Here is a 23,210-nt window from a genome sequence, read left to right as displayed (position 1 = left end):
GAAATTACCAATAGTGTCCACTGCCTTTAACTGTCTAATGTCTTCAATAAAATAAATTAAAAGAAATTAATTGTAAAAGGATTAGGATAAGACCACTTATCCGCAGACAGTTATACTTTTTCTTCCCTTCAAAAAATAATATACAAAATTGCACATGTAGGGCCTAGAAATTCTCTTACATTTGACTGATTCTGTGCCATATGATTTTGATGTGTCTTATATTTGGATTTTCAGTTCCTGCATTCCACTCTAGTTTTTTCATATCGCTTCAATCAATTCTTTGAAGAAAAAAACCCCACAAAGAATTAAGACAGACAAAAACACAGAATGAAATTCACAAAGTGCCCGATAAAAATGAAACATATCAGCAGTGGCAGGCAAGGCCATGACAGACAGGCCCTTCAAGCTCCAAAGATGGACGTTTAAAAAATATTGATTTTGTCTACTTCCAGCCTGTCATAGTAACTTCATCAAACAATAGTAATGGAGTTCAAGAAATTCAAAGTGACAATCATTTGCCACCACTTTATTGGGTAGGCACGATTCCATTTATTGCACACAGTGCTCTCTTTTATGTATGTATCACGGACCTCTTTGATCGACAATGTTGGCACAACTGTACGAATCACCAGCATGACTATAGATGAAACCTGCATCGGGCGTGTATTTAAGCAGTAGGCATAACAATTTGTAGGTGTTTTTTTTTCTTTTTTTTCTTGGGTGGTGTCCCGAACTGTGATGACTCTTCGTAGGGTTCTGTCCTGTATTGCTGTAAATAGCTCTGCTGTCTCCAGTCCGGTGTCTTTCTTTGACAGATCCAAGTAAGTCAACTTTGGTCTACCATGTTTCCGGCGCCCATGTTTTGGTTTTCAGTGAATGAGTTTTGATGCACACTCCTTTGCTCCTACTACAGTGTCGAGCAAATCTCATTCTCGTACCAATGTTATTGGCAGAAAAAAAAACCTGGTAAACTGGACATTTGCAAATAACAAAAATTGAATGGCCAATATTTGTGAGTGAAACTGTGTTTTATGTTTTATTTTTGTGGTAGGTGTGGAATGGGAGAGAGCAAAAAGGTTACAGGAAAAGATGAGAACCAATCTGGAAATGGCCAAAGAGAGAATAGATCTTCTTAGTAAGTAAACTTTCATTTAATTTATGAAGTTCAAGTATCACTCAGTACCCACTAAATATGATGGCGTCTGCATAGATGACTTTGATCAGATACACTTCCTATTGTTTGTGTATGGTCTAAGATGCATGGTGTACTAATGTTTTAGTAAATAATTCAAAAACAAGACTACTGATTTGCTGTAAAAGTTACTTTGCGTCCCTGCAACTCTTATACAACATAGGCTGTGTCTGTGTCTATGCCAGTTGAGCATTAAAAAATAGTTTTGACTCCACCTTTCATAGGATCAGCCTCTACTTTGAAATTTTGCGAATTCATGCGAATGCGATGCAAAGTTTGACATCACATATTCGCAGTTAAACAATTTGGAAGAGTTGCCCTGTGCTAAACTCCTGCATCACAGAGCTCACTGTGTTTAAATTTGCTTTGCATTCACATTCGCAAGTAAAAAAAGGGCTTAAATGTGTCTTGTATTCTTCAGATGGAAAGGTAATTTGTAGGTTTGTTCAAAACCAAAATCAAAACTATTATTGAACCTGAACAGTAAATTTAACAAACCTAGTGTTAATTCATTCTACTCAATTCTATCTATACACTTCTACTGTAATATACAGTTTCAATACAGTATTGCTTTAAAACTACACACAAGCCGCAAAAGTAATCAGATCAGAACAATGTATACTTTTAATCAAGGACCAATTAATTTATTCTTGTGATTTTTGGGGGCACTGTCAACGGAATAGTCACTCGCCTCAAGTCCAGTTCGCATCTTCATCCCCAAGATGGTTTCAATCTCTGCAAGCAAGGAGATGCCCAATTTGTTCACAGATTAGTTGGTGTGGCTTTGCTGAAAGGCATCGCCTGGAGTCTCCATGATTGATGGGGAAAGATGGGTGTTTGACAAAAACAAAAAGAGAAAGTGTTGTCGGTCCGAAGCCTTGTCTGAGTCAGAAAAGGCCTGGAGGTTCATAAAGCTCACGGTTCGTGTAGCGCTAACTCAGCGTAGGCCAACAGGACGTTTTAGTCATACAGTAGGGACTGATTGAATGTCGGTTTCATACAGTAGAACTCCATTGAGAGAGTGAATGTTGTTCTTTTGGGGGTTAAGGCCTGAATTGACTTTTAGGAGAGAGTGCTGATTCAGTTGATGCGTTCACTGGTGTTGAAGACCAAAGAGTTGTTCTTTTTGAAAGGACTTAGTTGAACGTCTGTGTGGCCATAGACATCTTTTGCGGAAAGGAATTTCTTTGCGTAAAAACATAGCTATTGTAGTGTGAATCCACACCTAATTCAGATAACTAGCTGTCACTGTTATCTGTGGTGTTGTTCTTGGTTGGAGGTTTAATTTTTAAACAAATAGGCCTAAGGCATCTGATGATCCTGTGTAAATGACAACAATTTAGTTGATCCTGTTTTAGTGGAAACAACAAATATATGCATTTTGGTTTTGGTTTGCACTGCAAAATAAGCACTTTGCCGAGTTCTTTAAAATAAAAAAAAAAAAAGGCATATTATTACTCAGTTGGATTCAAACCCACGACCTTTCTAGAGCAGTGTAGACTCCCAACTACATGTAGACCACCGAGATTGCCCGGTAGCTAGAGGCAGTTCAAATTCTATATTTTAGCATAGGGTACTGCAACATTTCAACAGATTTTAACTTTGCGAAGGGGATAGAGAATATTCATTTAGGTTTTTATACCCCCTATACACTAATGTGTGTATACTCAGTACTTTCTGAGTTCTGTGAAAAAATCCTATTGTTTATATTCCGCACACACAAATCCTTGTCATTTGATCAGTGCAATACGCATCATGTGTCATCCTTGTTTTCACCATTTATACTGTCGCAATGCTCAAAAAGTACTGATTTCACAGTGCAAACCAAAACCAAAATGATTATATTTATTGTTTCCATAGAGTGTAGAGTGGACTAGTTTTTGCTGCTCTTTTGTGTTTATTGTGATTTTTGTTTTAAATATTATGTTCAAACGTATGTGGGAGTAATATAAAACAAATATTGAATGCATTGTCCAAGAACATAATCGTGGGGTGATATTGGGCTCTTTCATTTTATTCGGCTTGGCCACCTAAAATGGAATAGTGCAAAAGAATCATTAATCCCCTCTTAAATATAAGAAGAATGATATGTGTTCCATCACAGTGGCAGCTTTGTTTTTGTCTGAATTACTCTCCAGGTTAAGAGATCCAAAACTGTACAAACAATTCTTTTGTTGTTTTCCATTGTGACGAGTAGAAGATAAGTCAATCAAAATAATTTGGAAAAATCATCTGTACACTTTTATTTGTATAATCCAAAGTATTCAATGCTGTATGTTGTGTTTGCCTTTGTCACTGCAACTTGCTACCCTATGTTTTTATTTGTATGGTTAATGTTCAAGTATTCTTTGGGGAAAGAAAGAAAAAAACATTTTTGTGGGTGTTTAAACCAATTTTTTTATGGGACTCTTATTTTATATCACCAGAAAATTTCAATTTATGAGCTTTTTGGGGGCAGAATGGGACTTAAAGCTTAAATGCTATGGTATTTGTGCTGTGTGGTCTTTGAAGGTTTTAAAAAGCAAACGCATTATTTTTTAAAATTTGCGCTGTTCAATTTGCTAGTTTGTTTGTTTGTTTGTTTGTTTGTTTTCTTTTCTTCCTGCATGCATTCTTTTTGCTTTTTGTTTCCCTGTATACCCTATAGATTCAATGGCACAAAGCGCTGTACTTGAGTACACATATAGCGAAGGGGAAACCGTGATGGCAAGACCAAACAGAGCAACGGGTTCCCAGACCAAACGAAAAGCAGCAGCAATGACCAAACAAGTCGGAAATAGACCACGAAATGCTCGTATTGGACCACAAGGAACACATGACAAAACAGACAAACTATTTGGGTCTACTTGTAGAGGTAATTTCCACGATGCATATTTGTAATTAAAAAGAACACTTTCTCTCCATCTGTTTTTTCTTTTAAATATCACCCTTGTCTTTGTTGATTTGTGTGAATTTTTCGCTCTTTGGATTGGAATAATATGTGCATTTAAATTTGTTTTGTCATGCTAAAAATTTGTCAACTATGTAAAGTAAACAACAAATGGTTTTGTTCAAGGATTGTTGTCTTCATTTCCCATTGCTTTCAATTTCAATGGTGGCTTATAACCCTGACTTGAGGCAAATCTTCTGCATGTGGTTGTGATTATTGGTGCTGAAGTATTCTTGGGTTGCATGAGAAAATACAATTGAGATAACTAGGACTCCATTTTGCGCTAATTAGTTCTCTGTGCACTAAAACCTTAGTTAGATTTACTAAAATGTTGAAGGTAGGGAATACGTTGAATTTAGATTCTCAGGTTTCCGCCTCTTTCTTTTTCCTGTATCTCCAGTTGAACCAAGCCTCAGATAATACAAGTGACCTCCCCTCCCCCCACATGAAATCCCTGCATGAGGGAAAAACCCAGGTGTGCTTTAGTCAGGCCTGTATGCTTCAATTTTCTCCTTGGTAAATGGCACCCTATAATGTAAATTTCTCCTGGAGCATTTTAAGGGCACCAAGGCAATGACCAGGGGGCATTTAAGGGCACCAAGGCAATGACCAGGGGGCATGGAGGCAATCGTCTTTGTTGCTGCCTCCGTGAAGTATTAGGCCTGCAGGGTATTTAAGAAACTCTTCTTAATAGTTGTAAAACATGTATGGTAACACTACATCCCATTATGACTGCACTTTCCTCGCGGTTCAGGTTCTAACCTCTTGAGCTTATCAACTACTGACCCTTGAACAGTAGACCACGCTTCTCTTAACTCGCCAGATTTGAGAACTCCACTCTACATGGACTGGACGGAAAATGCAAAGGCTTCAAAGTTAAGCTGCTTTTTGAAATTTCATTACAGTGGCTCTAAGGAGAATGGTTTACCGAGCTGGAATGTAACCAATGAGCCACAAACTGATTTAAAACCAGCTCACGTCTATGGAGGTCTCACTGAGATTTATATGAAGAAAACTAGATAGTTTGAAACTACAAAGTTTCAGAAAAAAATTACCACACAAATTTAGTATCAAACCACTCATTGAATTTTTATCCGATATGTCGTAAATCAATCAAAGGATGAGTTTGATAAAAAGGGAGTGTCAGGAACGCTGTACTTTTTCATCTCAAGGGAACCAGAAAAGAAATTGCAGATACATAGTGATGAAAAACCTTGGCTGTACATCTTTAATAAATAGCGTACTTGAAACCTTACACTTGCTCCTGAAGTAAACCTCTTTGCATATATCACTCAAGTCCAATTTTCCCCCCAATGTGATGTTCTATCTGTCAGCCTGTGCAGCAATCAGTAGATTGAGCCAGCACAAGGAGATACTCACTTACCATTGTGCGTGATCTCAACGCTGACAGATCCATCGGTACTGGGACTGAGATTATTTGATACTGTACTAAATCCAGTAGGTGCCACTCTCAGATTTACGAATACGAGGCATTGAATCAAGCTAACGGGAATTTTGTTTTATTTGAAGCGAGGTGCAAGTTGACGAGCATGTCAACATTGAGCTATGATTTCAATCACTATATCTGTTTGGAAGCAGTTATTAGGAATTAAAGTAGAGGCAGGAAAAATAAACTGGACAAGGGGAGGTAGGATGGTGCTTTTCTCTCAGTCTGCTTCGGTGAAACTTCACCAGAAAGAAAGTTGTTTGTTTTATAAAATCAAGCCTGAATGCTTCCTACAAGGCATTTTCTCCATAAGGGCACACTATGTGAACATTGTAAATGTCTACTGGAGCATTTCAAGGGCACCAAGGTACAGGTACCAGAGGGCATGGAGGCAATCGCCCTCATTGCCTCCATGAAGTTTCAGGCCTTGAGGTTCTGCCTTGAAAATTGTATAAGTTTTATGACTGAAGCTTTATATGACCTGATTGAAATAACAGCAGCATGTAGAGACACTATATATTTTCAAGTTACTGAATTCAAAGATCCTCTTGCTAGCCTCTCTAAGGATGGGATGGAGCAATCGAATCATGGACAGAGCTAGTCAATAATTCCCCTGTCAGTGCTTGCATGCTGATGAAAGCAACAACACACTCGGACTGCCAATGCAGCTGGAGGAATTGTTTTCAACAGCGGGCAGGTCATCCAATAGTATGGAGCTTGATCCTCTCTTACTGAGAGAGCACCCTTGTGTGACATTTCCATAGCAACTGAAGCTGCGCTTTTTCCATCGAGGCATCTGTTAAAAATAGTTCAGTCGTCTTCCTCCTGACAAATTAGAATTATTTATTTTGATGAATAACAAAATGAAGTGCTTCCCGTACTTTGAACGTGTTTTTATCAAAATTTTTGCCTCATATCTGAGATGATTAGAATAGATTAACCGTGTGGATGTCAGTAGGAGTTACATCAATACATTGGTACTTTAAATTTACTCCTCATTCTGTGATGAAAGCCAAGTTTGTTCAGCTTGCTATCTGTTTCTGGAGGCGAGAGCTGACAGGTTCTGTCCTGACAGTGTCACTACTCCATTTCACGCTCAGCGAGCCCTCCGACAATGTGTAATTGCTGCCTTACAGGCAAGGTGTAAGAACAATTAGCATAACGAGATACCGAGCATGTGGCCTGGATGCATCGTAAACGTCATTAGAACCTACAGATTCAATCAGGCATTAAGGGCCAATTTTTAGCCGGTAATTTTGTTTTTTTTTAACCCGAAGGAGAAAAAAAGATAGGGAGAGAAAATGAAGGGAAAAAAATCATCTTTAGTATGAGTACTGCCGGAGTATGATTTTTTTATTCTCCTGTGTGATGGCAAACCGTCGCACATACATTAACGTCATTTCAGCAGTTTTTTTGTAAAATTCTGTATTTCACTGGTTATAGGGCTTTGAATATTAAAGATTTTTGGATGAAAAACAAAAATAGTTGAAGGAGGCTGTTATGAACAATAAGAATTTTGAGTAAGATGTGGTTTTAATTCAGGTGTTTTTTAAATTATATACAAATCTGAGGTGCCATATGAACTGTCTTTACCTCACCTTACGTTAGTGTGTGTTGAATTGGTGTAGATAAATAGACAATGAAATAATTGAGTTCAGAATGAACACATCTGTTCTACACCAGTATGTTGTCATACTGTCAAGGATGTGTTACAGCAACATTCCATGTTTCCTGAAATTGAAACATGTAGAATCACTTAAGATAACTGCAATTCCCTTTCTTTTGACATTGCATTCTCAGTCTGACTTCAAGCTCTTGACTTTTGTTTTTGTTTTTTGGAAAAGCATTATGCGCAACATGTTAAAATAGCAACAGTAATAATTAATTTACAATTTAGAAGTTTGAAACCACCCAAAAAGTTCTCATGGAAGGGAATGCGTGTATCTGGATGCAAAATGCTTCTCAATTTAATTTATACAGACAGATATATGTCACTGTCAACCAATTATTTACGCTTGACACTTTCAACAAATTTACCTAAACCAATATGTGTTATATTAGTGTGCGTAGTACACAGCATACAGATGCTGCCCAGCTACTACTGTATCCCATAGCAACTGTTGCAGAGTAACACTTCCCTCTTCAGGGAACGATTACTTAGACTTTTAATCACATTTTCTTTTTCATTCTACCAAGGGAATAAGGCTGCCTGAGAAAAACAAATAATAGTGTCAAGTATTCTTGACTGAATGATGGAATGGTCATAAATAACATTTGCAGCTCATTATGTATTAATCTATGGGATGGTTTTAGAAACAAATTAACCCATAGGTTGGTTTTTGTAAGGTATAAGAACCCAGTGCACTTATCAAAAAGAGAAGGGTTTGCCCTGGTGTGTTCCTGGCTGTTGCTGCTGAATGCGCCAACCTTTGTAAAGTGCTGCATAATTGGGTCTCAGAATTCATAGCTTCAATAACCTATCTTTCTGTAAAAATATATTTATTCTAAGCACCAAAATAATATTAATAAAGAACACCTAGTAGTGCGCCGGTATCTGCCTAAAGAAGGCGCTCATGGCTCTGGAGGAGAGAAAGACATGTGGCTTGTTGGTAGATATGTGCGCTACATAAAACTTCAATATATTAAGGTAGGGTCATAGATTGGTTTTTGTAAGGTAGGGTCATACATGTAGGTTGTTTTTGTCAGCATATAATGCTGATTTGTTGGCAAAATTATAAAGAAAGATACAACGAAAGTCCCATGTGAATGTTTCAGCTGAATGCAGTGTGTACTTGCTGAGAATCAGTAAAAAACTGTCATGGTATCTTCACAAGAAAGTCAAATCCATCCATGTTAGCGAGCTACCACAAGGTGACAGTGGGTTCCAACCACATCTCTGATCAAAGCATTTGTGAACACACATCAAACCCTCAGAAATCTGAGAAATGGCATGCATAAATCATTTTGCAGGTTCAAATGATTTTTGGTGAACAAATTATCCAAACCATACTACTTTAAGGAGAGTCCTTTCTCAAAATAGTTTATCAGGGGGCCTAGCTACTATATGTATTAGCAGCAGCAGTTTTACTAACCAAGTAAATTATGATGGTCATTATTGTTATGGGTCTTTACCGATCTATGACCCTTTTATTAAACTGAGTGTACCTTAGAAATGTACATTTACTGTTCATTTAAACGCTTATTGGCAGTAACTTACTGCCAAGGACGTCCATGCATCCCGGCTCGGCGAGATGGATGACTACGGTGGATGTGTTCTTAATTGATGATTGGTTCCTACTGACAGGAACCAACCAGCAGGGATAATTGGAGCGAGTGGACCATAAATTCAGATCATTTATACTTGACTGGTCTGTAAATCGACTGCACTTTTTTCATTCATTGGAAAGGTGTTCAACCAATCTGAGTCCTCTGGCTTCAATTCCATTTGGTTAAATTGTGTCAGTTCTCAGCCATAGCAATGGCAGTTCAACTGATCTTACAAAGTAATTATTTTTATGGCGAAATTTAGTTCCTTTATTAAAGTCTTACTTCCCTTCTGTCCACCTATAAATACCTCTAAAATAATAATAACAATAATGATAATAATAATATGAGGATTTATAAAACATATTTTTTCAATAATTTAACAATCTAACTTTCGAGGTCCCAGTTTTTTAAAAGAGATCAAGTTTCATCATTACAAGTAGTTTGACTCTCGCTTGCTAAAACAAAATTGTACAAACTACTTTCTAATAAATATAACTTTCTAAGAATATACAGCAATCGAAACGTAGACTTGTTGGAACATTTAATTACGTTACTCCTAGACACACTTTAGTCTCCTAACCATCGGCTGACTGTCTCTTTTCAATCCAGAGCTTGACTTCCTGGGTGATACACTCTTTTTGCTTTCTTGCATCTTAAGGAAATGGGGTCTGTCTGATTTTTATCAAGTTCCCACGTCGAGTCATCCACAAACATCGCCTGTAGCCTAGAGTACCCCAGTTACAATCGACTGTCATATCATGTGAGGGAACTGGTTTTTTAACCACTTTTTACACGTAGAATGAGAATTTTGTTTTTAATAAAACCCACAATCAGATTTGAAATGGATTCCTTTGGGGATGCAAGCACACAGACATGTGAGTCATAACTACGGACAATAACGCAGTTTGAATAAGGCGGAGGGGGGGGGGGGGTCTGTTGAGCTGGATTTTGCCTGCCATTGATCGATAGTGCAGTGGCTATCGGATATCCAATATCATATTTGAGCACCTCTCCAAATTCATCGCGTATAATAGATTTTTTTTCCCACTGTCCAGCTTTCTCATTCAACAAGAATTCTGACTGCTGAAAAGAAAAAAAGGGCAGTTTAATCAAACTGTAGATTCCTTACGTCGTCAAGTGCCATCACAAGGCGCTGAGACACTGTACTTTTTTTCACTGAGAATTCTCCTAGCAACTGTATTTTTATAATGCACCTGGTTTGACCAATCAAATTCTGTCCACCAATCCCCAGTAAAGACGCACCAGCGTCATGCACGGCTATAGACCTCTATCACGCTGTCACCATTTTCTTGGTTCATGTTTCCTGTTTCCATAACAGTAATGAATGTTAATTGCGCAAACATGGCACCAGACTATTATTTCGTCCAGCCTCAGTTTGGTTACAATGAGTTGGAATGGAGTAAAATCAAGATGGCCTCACCTTGATAAAGGTCTAGTCTTGGTACAAGATGCTCGTGTTGAGGTGGTAAAACTAGGTTAAACCATAGGGCCTGCATAAGGTACATGCACATACACTCAACGCTATACAGGTCCCGACTATTCCATCGATATAGAGGGCGTTTCTGCAGGATCTGTCGCGGAGAAGTGGAGCGGGGATTGCAATAGTTGAGTGATAGTAAATAATAACGTCTTGCATAAGACTAGCATGGCTGTTGTCTGCCACGCTTGCCATTTTTTTAGATTAAAAAAATATGTAAAATTATGGTAAATGCTGCTTTTGCCTACTAAAAGGCGCGCTATACTGTAGAGCACACAGGGACATTGATTTTTAAATTAGCACAACCAAGATAACTGTAATGAGGATTGGGTCAATGAAATGACCAGTGCTGATTAATGTACAAATATCACGGTCCCCATTATAGGCTTAGGCACTACTGCCTGTTTGTTACATGCAGGGACACATGGGAGACCAGTTGAAATATGAGAGAAATAAATAGATAATATGAAACAAATATATATTGATACCTCACCATGCAATGCCTCAAATCCCATATAATGTGAAATTTACAAGACAAAACATGCGTGCTTTGCATAGTTTAAAATATTTATTATTGCAGTTCATTCTGTTTTGTTGAAAAGACAAATTCATTACAACTGTAGATCCAGCATGCAAGCATTTCATTTTCTATGACCCCCCTTATACTTTGCAATAGCTGAAGGGATAGCTGCGTGACTTGCTTGCAAAGACAGTGTATAGTATAGAGTTTCTTTTATATTGACCCTGTTACACGAAGAAGGTCAACCTAATCACAGTGTGCCGAGCAAGCAGCGCCATGCAACTTAGCCCCTGCTCCATCCGAATAAGGAACAAGTAGCTGGAGACGCTTAAAAAAGTAATCACTCTTAAAGGGATAAACAAAGGGTTGAAAAGTCACCCGTGTGTGTGATTATAGTTATCAATAGGGAGTTATTAGTCACTCTAATAGATTGTGATAGAAGGATATGATTAGGTGTATCTCTCTGTGCACTGTTATGTGTTAATAGTTTGTGCGGCTGTTTACTGCAGAATTTGATGATTGGGGTACTCAGGTTGGCGTAGATAGTGGTTTCCTTGCTGTCTTTTACTTCCCCCAAATTGATTCCAGCTTTTTGCTGGAGCCTTGTATACTAGATTTGGGTTTTGAGTTCCTACCTGATTGCCTGAACCAATTGGGGTTTTCTTCCCACATCTAAAACTTGGGCTTCTTCAACACCTTTTCTTTGCAGGTGTCTATCTTCTGCTCTATGGGTACAGTGCCGTTAGAGTTCCTTAGTTTCAATCCAAGAAAGATGAAAGAAATATTTATTATAATAAATTTAACTTTATAGCAAATATACAATGAATTTCTCACTTGGTTCGCCATAAAAATACCTTTATAACCTTAAGAACATCTTGAAGGCTTTTTGGATCTTGCTTCATTTGTATTTGTGAAATGTGTTTTCTTTTTTACAATTTGGTTAGTCACTGTTGTATGGTCCTTGTAATTACATGTTTCTAATAATAAAAAGGGCCTGATTATTGAAATCTATAATAGCTATGAATTAGAAACATAGTCAAACATGTTTGTATTTATTAAACAAAACATTGCTTCTTTTTAATGATATATTACCAATAGGCTGAATATGCCAGGCTCTTCAAAATATTCACCCAATTTTATGCATGGCATTTCGGAACTGAACCGATGAGTTGTTTGGATGTTTAGTAGTCTGATTTAGGGTGAAATTTTCCATAATTTGTAAAATGCATGGGTGATCATTTTACTTGAGAAGGTGATCTGTCATGCATTCAGCTGATCATAACTGTCACTTGTCATTTGACACAAGCCATCCATTTCTCCATCATAATGAATTATGTATGTGCTCCAAGGGCTTCAAAGTGTCGTTTTTTCCAACATTCAGGCTCGTTCCAGTCGATACAAAGGGGATGTTTTTGTACCTCAAATCACCACTTCATGCTCATCGTGGGACACATATGTTCCCTGCTTACAAATTGCTTTTACTACAACAGCATTACCCAAGATGGGAAATTCAAGAAAGACAGTCCTACATATTCATTGGCATGTCTTATGAATCCAAACCAAAGCCCGTGTTATTTTGGGGCTCTCTCGAAACATATTCTCCCCACCGAAGGAACGGGTCACGGGACAGGGGGAAAATACAATGCCTGCATGAGTTGTAAGTCGAGTACTCAGAAACTCTGAAGAGGAAAGGTGATACAGGAGACACATGGGTGAATATCTTGGTAGTTCAAAAAGAAAGACATGTTTAGTGTCCTCCCTTTTTGAAAAAAGGAAAGATGAGGGCCTTCTTCCCCCCCCCCCAACAAAATGTCCGCCTGACACATCATTTAACAACAAACGACTGGGCTTTTTAAAGAATATAAAAAATAATTCGCAATGAGATTGTTAAATTATAGGCTATCCTTTTTTTATGTAAAAAAAAAAAAAAAAAAAAAAAAGGGGAGGCAGCCTCCAACAAGGAAGCGGGCAGGGATACTTAACACATTTTAATTTTATTTGGCCTTATTGCAGTGGAGCCATCCTTGTATGTTGTGGCATGTTTGGTGCTTAACATGTATTCCATACTGAAAGCATCTCAGGATGGACGATAGAAGGGGGGTGCTCTGTAAACCGAGATGCCTTCATCGGGTGTCAGTCTAAAGTGCCCAAACTTCAGAAGGAAAAACAAAGTACAGGATGTACGTGTGTAGGTCTAAAAGTAACTTGCACCTGTCCTAGATCTTGTCAGGGCGAGGGGAGACCGATCTTTCTCACATGCTGCCCCAAGTCTATGGAACAAATTGCCAGCCCTAGTTAAATCATCCGTTTCTTTAACCCAATTTATAAAAAAAACTTGAAACAAATCTTTTCAAACAACCATTTGAGTAAATGGTTTGATTTTGTTATTATTTGTTACCTTTTGATGTTTTCTTAAATATTGAATTTGTTATGTATTTCTATACCACATGTTCTAGATTTCTTCTCAACTTAGGCTTAAGTTTTTGTTTTTGTTATTGTATATAATTTTAATGTTATTGTTTATATTTAGCGCCATGGGCACTTGTATGGATTTGTGCGCTTTATAAGTTTTCATTATTATTATTATTATTATTATAAAGGGGAACGTTCCAGTCTATGAGATAATGATGTACTGTACTTATTGTCGACCGTGCCACCAAGAGATGTATATATATATATATTTTTTTTGAAAATGCTATTCTAGAATATGTTATTCTTTTGGTAAGTGTCAAATACATTGTACCAGTATATCCTCACTTGGTCTATCTCAACAACCAACCTGTGAAGATTTTGGCCACAAAAAGTATTGAAAATCCTGTGCTTTTGGCTTGATCTTAAGTTATTTTGTCAGTTGTGTAATCTTGGGATGTGAATGCATTGCAGGCTGTTAAGCACTTATTATGTACATGTACGTCAGGTGTAATCCTGGTAGTACAAAATGTAGAAGGGATGTACATGAGAGACTACTACTCGATTAGGCTTTTCTCTTTTTCTCTAGCATGCTCAGAGTTCCCTCCGCAATAGTCACATCAGCTCAAGTTCCATAAGGGAAATCATCATTTATATCCACTGACACATTCTACATTTGCCTCGCTGTATCATGTTTCATAAGAGACGCTTCCATTATTTCTTTGGACCAGTTTTAGACGTGCCCCTGCATTGAGCATCTTTAAGGTTAGGGGAGGGCATCGCTTCACCGTCTTAGATATGTCCACATCACCTGTAAGTCTTGTATACCCAAAGAGGAAAAGAGGGAGCACACAGCAACCCCAGTGTTGATATAGTGTACTGTTACTCAGCGACGATATGCATCTTATATTCTCTCCAGATGAGGCAGAGTGGGGGCATGTACACGTACTAGTTGTAGCGCATATTGATCTGTGATAACTAGTTCTACATGCACTGACACATTAGATGTTCGGGAGTCCCGATTTTGATCACGTTTTGGGCTTAATGAAAGATGACGATGGGAAGAATGTGTACATGGTGATCATATCTGTGTCCTAATTAAATAACATGTACAGGCATGCAGAGGTATTGGTGGTTGTTAATAACTGGAGTGGTCGAAGATGTGTGTTAATATTTGCTGGTAAATGCTTAAGAATGCTAGGGGTTGGTGTAGTGGTATCTTTGTAGGACCCTGGTTCAAATCCCAATGGGGGTGTTATGTGGATTGGGTTTTCAGTCACTACCCGGTTGCATGGGTTTTCCCTGGAATAATTATCTTGAGTTTTCCTTCCATATCTAAAGCTGGAACTTCTTTGTCTTCCCTCTATGGAGTTCTTGGCTAGTATAAAGTGATTAAGTTCGCTTTTCTTGTCCTTGGTTTCACAACCAGAATAAATAAACAAGTAAACAAATCATTTTTATGCTTTTAGTTAAATTAAAAAAAACACAAGGGAAAGTTAAGCTATACATCGCCCTCACACTTAGGAAAGTACGCATAGGTCTCTTTGGAAACCTATGATGACAATCAGATGAAAGTACAGCCTTAATTAGCCCGAACATCTGACATCACACTCAGAGGCTTTCGAATAACGCTATGTAATGTGCAGCGCTTTAAATGGTGAAAAAGGAGGAGGTAGTTACACTTTTTAATAACATACATTTGGATAAAAAGTAGCACACAATTTATTCTGTTTCTACTTTTTGATTGCATCTTTTATTTAGTTGGTTTAACTTTCAGATGAACTTTTAAACCGTGAAGTGCACTAGGGTTAAAAATCACAGTAAATTACTGTAAACTTTAAAATACATACTTTAAAATACATCCCTTTTGTTTGTGTAATGCAGGAAGTGAACGAACATCCTTGCCTAAGATGACCCATAAGACTACTGTTGTACCTCGATCCACCCCTAGAGAAGGCTTCAGAAGTAGAAGCCCAGCCACACCAGAGAGACGACCACTCACCTACGGTCATAGACACAGTCATGGCACAGAGCCATCAAACACTACAAGTTCAAGGGTAAGGATGGTTGCATTCAATTCAAGGGCAACGGGCTAGCAAGGTGGCTGTAAAAAGATTGTGCCACATTTTCATTTTTGTTTTCATTCACCAGCAAACACCAACAAATTGCACAATCAAAGGGTCTTGAAGAACAATAGTTTGGTCAACCAAAACGAACAAATTCAATAATAGAGGCCCTAAAACTGAACTTTGGGGAACCCTAGATTGAACTGGAATTTCACTTCATGATGCTGAGATCTCAATCCAAATTTGTGAAACATGATCATGAATCCTAATACCAAGTGGGGCAAGGCCATTTATATCTGGCAAATGTCAAAGGGCAAAACCGTTGAGATATTTCCAAGGGGCAACAAGGCCTAGAATGGGAAAATGTAAGTTTTGGCTTCAAAATCTCCTTCTATTTCCAGGTCTTATTCTATTTGGACGAAAATGTCAATACAAATTCATAACGTCAAATTTCCCTCCATTTTTAAAACAATGATTATAAGTTGATAACAACACCAACAGCCATAAAGATTTAGCATAAGACTTTCACAGCTCAGTCTTTGCCTGTTTTTATTCATTTTTATTTTCGAGACTTTTATTTTTTTTTGGATAAACACATCAAAAGTGTACAAAATATAACAAAGAAGAACCTATAGATTTAAAATAAAAATTACATTTCTATAAACAGATGCCAGATGTTACCAACCCAAAGGACAAATCATCTCTTTCATATTTTAATTTCTCCCAGATTGTGGATATTTGGTTGTTAAATTTTGTGATAATATAGAGTCAGACTGCATAAATTTCCCCATAGAATACTACAAACAATACGTAGCAACAGCTTTGACACTAATTTGCCCCTCAGTGACACGTGTGATGAGAAAAGTACTTAATGCCAGATGTTATTTCTTTGTTGAATAGAGACGAATGTCCGCCGTAGTTAGGAACAAAACAACAATGATTTTTCAGACAAAAAAAACCAGTAAATATGAAGGCCAGACATAAATACCATTTGATGCTAACAATTTGTTAAATATGTGTGGCATGTTGGGCCAGGTTTGTTTAAGTGGTTTCTTCCCCTGCCTTTCATCTCTGTGGACCCTGGTTCGAAACTCACTTCAGACCGGAGCCTTGCATGTGGATTGGGTTATCAGTCTCTACCTGATTGCTTAAGTTTTCCCATTCCTCCCAAATCTAAAACTGAATATTTCTTCTTGTGTCCTACTCATCCTGTTATTGGTGCTAATTGTCCTGTTGGGTGTGTAATCAAATAAAATGTGACAATATTTTGCCTTATTTTTGTCAAATTTTTGGGGCCTTACTCTTTGACTTTTGCCTTCAAACAAAACTTTGCAGATATATTGCATTCCTTTTCTTCCTACGGAGTTTTGTTGTGTATTTTAAAAACTCATTCATTTTTTATTGTGACAGCAAAAAGTCAAAGCGCCATCATTTTATTTGTTTGACAGTTTTTGAATCAATGTCTTGTCATTTGGTTTCTTTGAGAAACAACTTCCCTCAACCAAAACAGAATTTGGAAAAGGAATTTATTAACAAAATCATTATTCTGCCACATGTGCATTAATTTATACTTGTAAATGTTTGCAAAGTTTTACGTCTGGCCTGCTAAACAACAGGTGTGACAAATTTGCTTGAATCAACGGCAATGTATTTTTAAAAAAAATTTCAGTTTTGTTATGCTCTTTGAGCAATTGTTGACCTAAAAATCACTAAAGATAATAATGATAGTGCATTCTTCATATAGCGTTTTACATAAAATCTAAAAACTCTGCCAATCAGAAAAAAATAAACAGTGAACTATGAAATTAGTTGACATGTCAGTTAAAGGAACATGTTGCCTTGAATATGCGAGTTGGTGCATGAAAAGCATTTGAAACCGTTGTTATAAATACATTTGGTTAGAAAGATGTTTTAAAAGTAGAATATAATGATCCACACAAATATGCCTCGAAATTGCATGGTTTTCCTTATACGTCGTGAACTAACATGGCACGCCATTTTGTGGAGTCAAATTTTTGACTCCACAAAATGGCCGACCATGTTAGTTCGTAAAGTAAAGGAAAACCGTGCAATTTTGAGGCATATTTGTGTGGATCATTATATTCGTCTTTTTATAGACCAACTCAAACGCTTTTTATAGACCAACTCACCCGATCCAAGGCAATGTGTTCCTTTAACAAAAGAAGTCACAATCTATGCTTCTGTGCATGTGCAAAAAAAGTGAAGACAACCAAAGCATCCCCCATGAGATTTCTCTAAAATTTTAGATATTGAGAGAAATGCTAATTCTGCTAAAAATACTGTGAAGTCAAAAAAATTTCATTTGAAGACCACAGAAATCACCGTTTAGTTGCCACAATCAGTAAAAACAAGTACATGAACGTGCGCACAAGAATCCTGACCAAATTTAATTTGTTTTAATTTTTTTTTATCTCCCCAATTTGTTTAAATTTTCCTAAATTAGCTAGAGAGTATAACAACATAGCGGCCTAGTTGAAGTAAAAAAAAAAAAATGTTAGCGGTAAATTACCATGAAATTGTATTATTCAAGAGAAAAGTGACCAAGAATGAGAGGGCCTCAAAGATGTGGAAGAGGCTGCATAAAGCAATGCTTGTCATATGCAAGCCTCCTACTTTGGTGAAGAGATCGTCAAGGATTTGTAATACAGTTGACACAACAAAAATGTAAAATAAATATCAAGTAAACAAAACTGATAAAAATTCTGGAGCGTTCTCTTCTTAAGATCATCTATCCACATGGCTGCCAAACAGCACACTTACATTTCACATCAGTGTTTTCATGTTAATGTTTATTTAAAGAATGGCCTAAATTCCCCCCAGTCATCACCTTTAATGTGAACTACATGATGTGGAAATTGCCACCACCATATCAAACACACACTTCCATGCCCCGTACTCCCGTACCCAGCATGATTGTATTCAACACAGGTACTGTATTAATCAATATTGTGCCAACATACTCAGCTATAATTTACTGATCTACCAAGCCAAGCAGAGGGTAATGAGTGAATACGAACTACACCAAGCGCTGGAGAAATTAGTGAAATTAAAACAGATTAGCCAAAGAAACAATTTCACCGGGTGACACATGGGAGGTTGAATTTATTCAAACAATCCATTTTGAGTTCCATGCTCGCTCAAGCATGTGTATGTTTTGTCTGCGCAGATTTGTGTGGGTGTGCTAAATCGTTGTAATTATGGGGAATCAATTAGCTGGAAGGTAATTAGTGGCGACAAACATAGACGCCACTGTTAGGAAATGGTGTGAGTGAATTCTAGAATGAGTAACAGGCATGTGATTTATTTGAATAACCCTCGCCTTATTAGTTAATAATAAGCAGGACAGTTCATGTCAGAACTAAGTAGTCTCCTGAGATCCAAAATCTACACCACCGCAGTAGAATAAAAAGCAAGATAGCTACTCAGCAAAGTATATAAGAATATAAGAAAAAGAAAAGAACGAGATCCCTTCACCCAACATCACAGGAACAACAAAATGCTGACCCCACCCCCAATAACACATATTGTGTGTGTGACATAAAGAGTATTTTCAACCAACTTTGCATTTTTCTTTCTCCTTATAGCAAGACTTTTACACTGTGACAAACACTGAGCAAATGTGTATGCTTAAATTTCTTCTATTTCTGTGTTCTTTAGGGAAGAGGTCTTACCAGAAAGGATGCAGCAAGTGCACTGGCCTCAGACAAAGCACCGCCCTCAGTCCGGCAAAAGATCAGTAAGCTCAAGAATGTGGACTCTAAACTCGCTCACCGTATACTGGACGAAATCATGGAAAGCGGGGCACCGGTTAAATTTATGGATATTGGTGAGTTGCATTATGGGGAAAATGCAAGAGTTCTCCTAAGTCCCACACCCCTCATCTCAATAATGGTCAAGTGTCTAGCTTTAGGACACAAGTATCACAACTAGGACTTGGACCCACATTCTGCTGATCAGAAACACCAGAGCTTCTTGACGGTGGTCTTATCCGCTCGGCCACAACACGCCACTGTCAAATTCAACTTTTTCAGATTCATGAAGGTCAAACCAAACCTGTATACACTTGCTCATAGACACTTCTTAGATGATTTAATTATTTTATCGCGCATCATGCTTGAGTACTAATTACACGCACACTTTGTGGACATACAACACTAGAACTGTGCAAAAGTGCTTGGAAACTCAACGCTGGATGACCCCCTATGCATGTGACCCCACCTCCTACTTTGCTATATAAAATGCTGCAGTGAGAAGGTTCTACTATTCAATACAATATGCAATTTTCAAGGAATCATGTTATATTTCCAGATTCCGCTTCGAAGGTATAGACACTGGACACCTTTGGTAATTGTCAAAGACCAGTCTTCTCGCTTGGTGTATCTCAACATATGCATAAAAATAACAAATCTGTGAAAATTTGAGCTCAATTGGCGACAAAGTTGCGAGATAACAATGGAAGAAAAAATACCCTTGTCACACGAAGTTGTGTGCTTTCAGATGCTTGACTTCCAGACCTCAAAATCTAATTCTGAGGTCTCAAAATCAAATTCTTGGAAAATCACTTCTGTCTCGTAAACTACTTAACTTCAGAGGGAGCCTTTTCTCACAATGTTTTATACTATCAACAGCTCCCTGTTACTCGTTACCAAGTAAGTTTTATGCTCATAATTATTTTGAGTAATCACCAATAGTGTCCACTGCCTTTAAAGAAAGAGTCCATCTTTGAAATGTAAATGAAGATGTCCATATACCAACCTTTAACAACTATCTTTTAATTTACGAGGGATCCTTATATTCACCTAAGGCACCTTTCTCACCCTTTTCAATTGATGCCTTCTCCTGCAGCCTGCTCTATTTTGGCAACGCCCCCCCTCCCCCCCCCCCCCCACAAAAATAAAATAAAAAATAGGGCGGGAAAAACCCTTGAAGGTTAATAGCATCTAGACACAAAGATCTGATTCCTATTTGGCCTAATAACAATGGCATCCTGCACTGGAAGGGAAAATACCACGCCAATAAAATAAAAAACCTCCCAAACTCCAAATGAGGAAATTAGTGAATCGCATCTCCTCCTACTTCTTCTTCTTCTTTCCTCCTCCCTTAGCTGGCCAAGATCTCGCCAAGCAAGCCCTTGAGGAGATAGTGATTCTACCCGCGCTGCGTCCTGAGCTGTTTACAGGGCTAAGGGCACCGGCAAGGGGCCTCTTGTTATTTGGCCCCCCTGGAAATGGAAAAACTATGCTGGTGAGTTGCGCTTTCTATTTATAATTTATCTGGTTTTTATTTTCAGTGCTATGATCACTTCTGATTTTACACATAAAAAAGAACACAGTACGCTACTAGCTGAGATTTTATGGTATGTAATTCACTAAACAATTCAATCTTTTTTTTCCTTTACAAGTATCAGTTTTCATGTTTATACTTAAAACAATTTGTTGGGGGTATTCGCTTCTTTTGATTAAGTTCACAAATATGTATAAAAAAACATAATTTTCTCATGAGGGGAATGTACAGACGTTACTTTTCTGATATGCCATATTTTATCAATGTATAATAATTTTCTTTATCGCAATTGGATATGACCCTTCTACGAGCACAACATCCAAGCAGTGAGGTACAAGTTAATTGGTTATCACACATCCTCAGACACCTGGGCAGATAGATTACTTTATGCGGGCATTAACCCGGTAACCGGTACTCATACAAAATAAAAATTAACATTTGCTGGGTTCTGTCAGCAAGCATGCTGAATAGCGATGACGTGAGAACATTGTCAAACTCGGAGATGATCATCTGCCACTAAATTGATGCTACTGGCCGGAACACCACTATATTAACTTGCCATCCAAGCTTCAGTATAGGCAACAGTGAAACCCAAATCTGTGAGCTACTCCTGCAAACAAAAACTGAGAGTAAAGTCAGGAAATTATTCCTGCCCCGGTTACAAAGTTGTGCAGTTTTACTCATGAACATAGTGGAACATGTGACTTTCCCAAGCATCAAGTATATTTTTACCTATTTTTACAACTCTGATCATTGAACACTATAAAACTCTCGTATCCTAACTGCATTCAGAGACACCTCCAGTATGAAAATAAATAAATACTAGATTTACTTTCATCTTTGCGGTTGGAGAGAATAATATTCTGACTATTTGCTGTTCATGCATGCCCATAGTGTCGTCTTGATAGGCTGTGTGATTGTACAGAAATACCCGTAATGGGAACAAGTGAAGAGTATTTGGTTTGCGGATTCACTTTTGGAGTGGTTAGCAAATATCAGATTTCATCTTGAACCGATTCCCCTCACATTCTGATTGTCAGTGGACTTTTAGAGCAAACGCTTTTCAACTTAAAGGGAAAAGTACAGTGTTCATCAGTTTCGAGATCGAAAAAAGATTACCTTCAATCGTTGTCTTGCTGTTGAGAAGCATTTCTTACAATAACAAATGTGCTGAAATTCCATCCAAACTGATGTTCAGGTTTGTTTTTTGAAAGTACCATGTTATGGTTAGATGTTGTTAAAGTCATCGCTGGGAAATTTCTGACATGCCCAGTCTTCATTCCCCCCCCCCCCAAATGGGAGCATTTGAAGCTTACACTTTACTATTATTAAAAAAACTTTGATGGGTTTTGACTCTTATATTTGGCTTCAAATGAGCTTTAGGTTTGGGTGAGCCTCTGTTTTTGTACCCTAAGCTAGATAAGTGGAGACAGGGCACAGAACAAAGGCATGTCATGTAAAAACAAACAAACATGACAAGTTACACGAACTACAGCAAAATATAGATTTTGGGAGTGTTCATGCCACAAACTCCGTTGCTAGGATGTCATTCACCTACCTTTTGTGCAATTTGCCTCTCAGTGTCTAATCACATGAATAGCTACTGGACTTGTACATAGAGATAGTCATGTGCACAATGCATTTAAAGAGCACTGATGCTACATTTTCATGACAGTTTCGAACTCCCTGAAGTTGCTGCAGAAGTCCTTCATAGACCATTCTACATGTACATACTGTGGTCGGTAAACATCAAAAACCTAGTTTGCATTCTGGGCATGTGCCTTTGATGTATTTTTTCATGCTGGTAGACGCCAGATTTCAATCTATTAAACTGACTGAAACCCACCTATAAGAGTGACTTCAGTCATGAAGTAGGGTCTCGTCTCAGCAACCAATAATCTGTAGAATGATCTTGGCTTTTGTAGCCCAAAATGAGTTTTGCGTTTACTTGCAATATTTTACATGGTCCAATTAATAAACCTGCAGTTCATGATAATTGCATGGCATCACCTGTCATTGACTTCAAATCTCAATTACATGAATTGCTTAACCCTAATGACCGCTTACATTGGCTGCTGCCGACATTGCTGAGGTCTCACAATGGTTATGTGCACGTGTGTACGCTCTGCACACAGCTTTCAGCCAATGATAGGTCTTTATTGACCTCAGTGAGGGCGCTCTGTTTGGGTCTTGTGACGACACATGAAAGGGGTTTATTGGTTGACTATGGTAGCCAATCGGAAACTGAGCCTTTTGGCCGGCCATTCCTGATGTTCCGTCATATAGTAGTCTTCGTCATTTGCGAGAACTCAACACATATCAATACTATTTTAAAGATGTCCATAGTGGTCAGGTTTTAAAGATAATGGTTTTTTTTTCATCTCCTGTTTTCAGGCTAAAGCAGTGGCCAATGAATCCAATGCAACGTTCTTCAACATCAGTGCAGCAACGCTAACCTCTAAGTACGTCGGTGAAGGAGAGAAAATGGTCAAGGCACTCTTTGCAGTGGCTAGAGAGTTACAACCTTCTGTTATTTTTATTGGTAGGTACTAAGTGGGATTTCAAAAAAAATTACCAT

At 37.9% G+C, this 23,210-nt stretch overlaps 1 protein-coding gene across 2 annotated transcripts in view; it reads left to right on the top strand.

The window, feature by feature from the left end:
- The window catches only part of LOC117301017 (spastin-like), a 54,510-nt gene that overhangs the window by 17,467 nt on the left and 13,833 nt on the right, over positions 1-23,210 (top strand). Inside the window, exons 3-8 of one of the 2 annotated variants that reach the window (XM_033784901.1) lie at positions 1,052-1,135; positions 3,840-4,046; positions 15,147-15,319; positions 19,007-19,175; positions 20,454-20,593; positions 23,027-23,174. In XM_033784901.1, the coding sequence (XP_033640792.1) occupies positions 1,052-1,135; positions 3,840-4,046; positions 15,147-15,319; positions 19,007-19,175; positions 20,454-20,593; positions 23,027-23,174 (921 nt within the window). The remainder of the gene's footprint in view (positions 1-1,051; positions 1,136-3,839; positions 4,047-15,146; positions 15,320-19,006; positions 19,176-20,453; positions 20,594-23,026; positions 23,175-23,210) is intronic. The other variant, XM_033784909.1, reaches the window with a different exon arrangement.

This window comes from Asterias rubens, chromosome 1, assembly GCF_902459465.1.
Source record: "Asterias rubens chromosome 1, eAstRub1.3, whole genome shotgun sequence".
Lineage (NCBI taxonomy): Eukaryota > Metazoa > Echinodermata > Asteroidea > Forcipulatida > Asteriidae > Asterias > Asterias rubens.
This window is presented reverse-complemented; position numbering and strand designations above follow the sequence as displayed.